The following is a 2,382-nucleotide window of genomic DNA, read 5'->3' on the forward strand; positions in this document are numbered from 1 at the left end:
AAAAAAAAAAAAAAAGCTGCCTATAATTGCCATCTCCACTTCCATTCTCTCTTTAACTCTGCTGCCTAGCAACTGGTGCTCGGGTGCCCAGTGAACCCCGTAACTCCCTATCCAGTGACCATATACACTCCCACTTCCTCCAGGGCCCGCCTTCTGCTCTGCAACACACTAAGCCGTCTCCTGCCTCAGGACATCTACATTTGCTGTTTCTTCTGCCAAATGCTTTATTCTACCAGATGTCTGTGCCTGGCTCCCTCTACTGACTTCCTCCTTCAGGTCTCCGCTCACATGATCACTTCCTGAAACTCCTCAGAGCAACCTTCCTGGACCAGGCTATCCAAAAGAGGCCAACCCTACCCCCGACTCATCTCCCTCGTTCCCTAATCCCTTAAACTACATTCTTTTTCTTGGTAGCTCTTTAACTGACTGATACTAAATTATGTGTTTGCTTGCTTATATTTTGTGCTCCACCCCCACCACACACAAACACACACCAGAGTATAAGTCCTAGGAGGGCAGGAATACACTTGTCTCTTTTACGCTGCTTATCCCCACTAATGGAAGAGTGCCTAGAACATAGTAAAGGCTCAGCAAATATGTATTAATTGAATAAATATTATATGCTGCTGAATGCTTCAAATTTTAGAGAACTCAATTCTCTTGGTTTTGAAGTGAAATATTCTATTCTTTCTGACATTCTTGTAGAATCCGATTTTGATAGCATTTTAAAAAGTCACTGCCGTCGAGTTGGATCCCACTCAAAGTGACCCCTTCTTGCGGGGGACATTGCAAAGCAGTGTCATTACAGAAGTAGATTGCCCAACCTTTCTTCTGAGGAGTGTCTGGCGGATTTGAACCGCCAGTCTTCTGGTTAGCAGTCAAGTGCCTTAGGCATACACCACCAGCTCCGATAGCATTTTAGGGTTTTTTTAAAAAAATAATAGACCTTTTACCTTCCTGATGTCACTCGAATTTGTTCCTCACAACTACAATTTAAGTTTTCCATCTTCTCATGGAAGTATTTTTCCACACACTGTTCTTCAAAGTCATGAAGCTTTTTTAAATCTTCATTACTCAAATAAAGTTCTGTGGAAATAAGTAGGGTACACAGAAAGAATAATTATTCACTCTTAGCAGGAAGTTGGCACAAGATATGAGCGGCTTTTCTTCCACTTCTGTTGAAAATTATAAACTGTAACTTGCACGATCAAAGTTTGCTGCTTTCTCACACAGTATTCCTAATGTTGATGGGGAAGTAGTAGGTAGACGCAACTGCAAACACTGCTTTGCTTAGCCTTACTTGTTCTAAAAATAGATGTGGGAATTTGAAAAAGTGCTTATATGGAACAGACATTTTCTCTTCACTATTTTCACAGGTTATAATATCTTTACACATTCACAAAAAAAATTCACTGAGCAATCTACTTCCATAGAGACACCACTTTGGAAACCCAAGGAGGGGTCACTATGAATCGGATTTGACTTGATGGCAGTGAGTTTAGAGATAGTATTTATATAAAAATGGGAAAGACCCTGACTGTCTTTTGTTTTACCCTGTCAACTGTTTCAGCTATCCAAATGAAAATAAGTAAACTATACATTAAAATCAAGGTTACAAAGAAGGCAAAGTCTGTTAAATTAATTCAGTAAATGTAATAAAGTTTTGCCTTGTTACACTGAGTTTATATATAAGTGTTTCTATTGAAAAAAGAGACTTTATTATTATCAATCAATGACCAATTGAGGATATAGTCCATCCCTGGTATAGTTAGCTCATTAAAAGACATGATTTTGTGATATTATGAGGCTGGGAAAATTCTGTATCAAATTTTATCATCTACATTCATTCTACCATCATCAGTTCTCACTCTAACCTAATAGAATAATGACACATCATCTTTTGGACAAGTTTCCAATCCTTGCAAAATGTAAAAATATAATGGTATTGCTAAAAGGATAAAATTAGAAACATTCTCTTCCTTCAATAGCTTCATATAAATTAGGGACACACACACACAAAAAGAATCATTACAGTTCTCTAAGATTTATTAAAAATGCAAATGTTTCATTATTTTCCAATACAATGAGGGACCAAAAAATAACTTTAAATGAAAAAATATTAGCTGAAAGGAAAAAATATGCAGAAGTAAAATGTGTTAACAACTCAAGTGTACAATATTTTCTGATTTATAGAAAAGTATAGAAAGAATCTTTAAAAATCTTTAAAAGATACCTTTCAAAGGTACAGAAGAATTGTTCAGACATTTAAAGAATGAAGTTTCCCCACCCCTCATACCAACTCTAGACATCACAATGAGGAATCTCATATGAGAGGAAACTTTACTTCACATGATCTGAGCCTTCTGTGGAGTTCTGGGAGCA

The 2,382-nt window shown here is 37.0% G+C and overlaps 1 protein-coding gene across 1 annotated transcript in view; it reads right to left on the reverse strand.

Moving 5' to 3' along the window:
• TRPM6 (transient receptor potential cation channel subfamily M member 6) overlaps positions 1–2,382 on the reverse strand; it is a 175,400-nt gene that overhangs the window by 55,430 nt on the left and 117,588 nt on the right. Inside the window, exon 25 of the mRNA XM_007939607.1 lies at positions 954–1,086. Coding sequence (XP_007937798.1) covers positions 954–1,086 — 133 coding nt within the window. The remainder of the gene's footprint in view (positions 1–953; positions 1,087–2,382) is intronic.

Source organism: Orycteropus afer, unplaced genomic scaffold (genome assembly GCF_000298275.1).
Source record: "Orycteropus afer afer isolate SDZICR_OR568_19922 unplaced genomic scaffold, OryAfe1.0 scaffold00005, whole genome shotgun sequence".
In the NCBI taxonomy this organism is placed as follows: Eukaryota; Metazoa; Chordata; class Mammalia; order Tubulidentata; family Orycteropodidae; genus Orycteropus; species Orycteropus afer.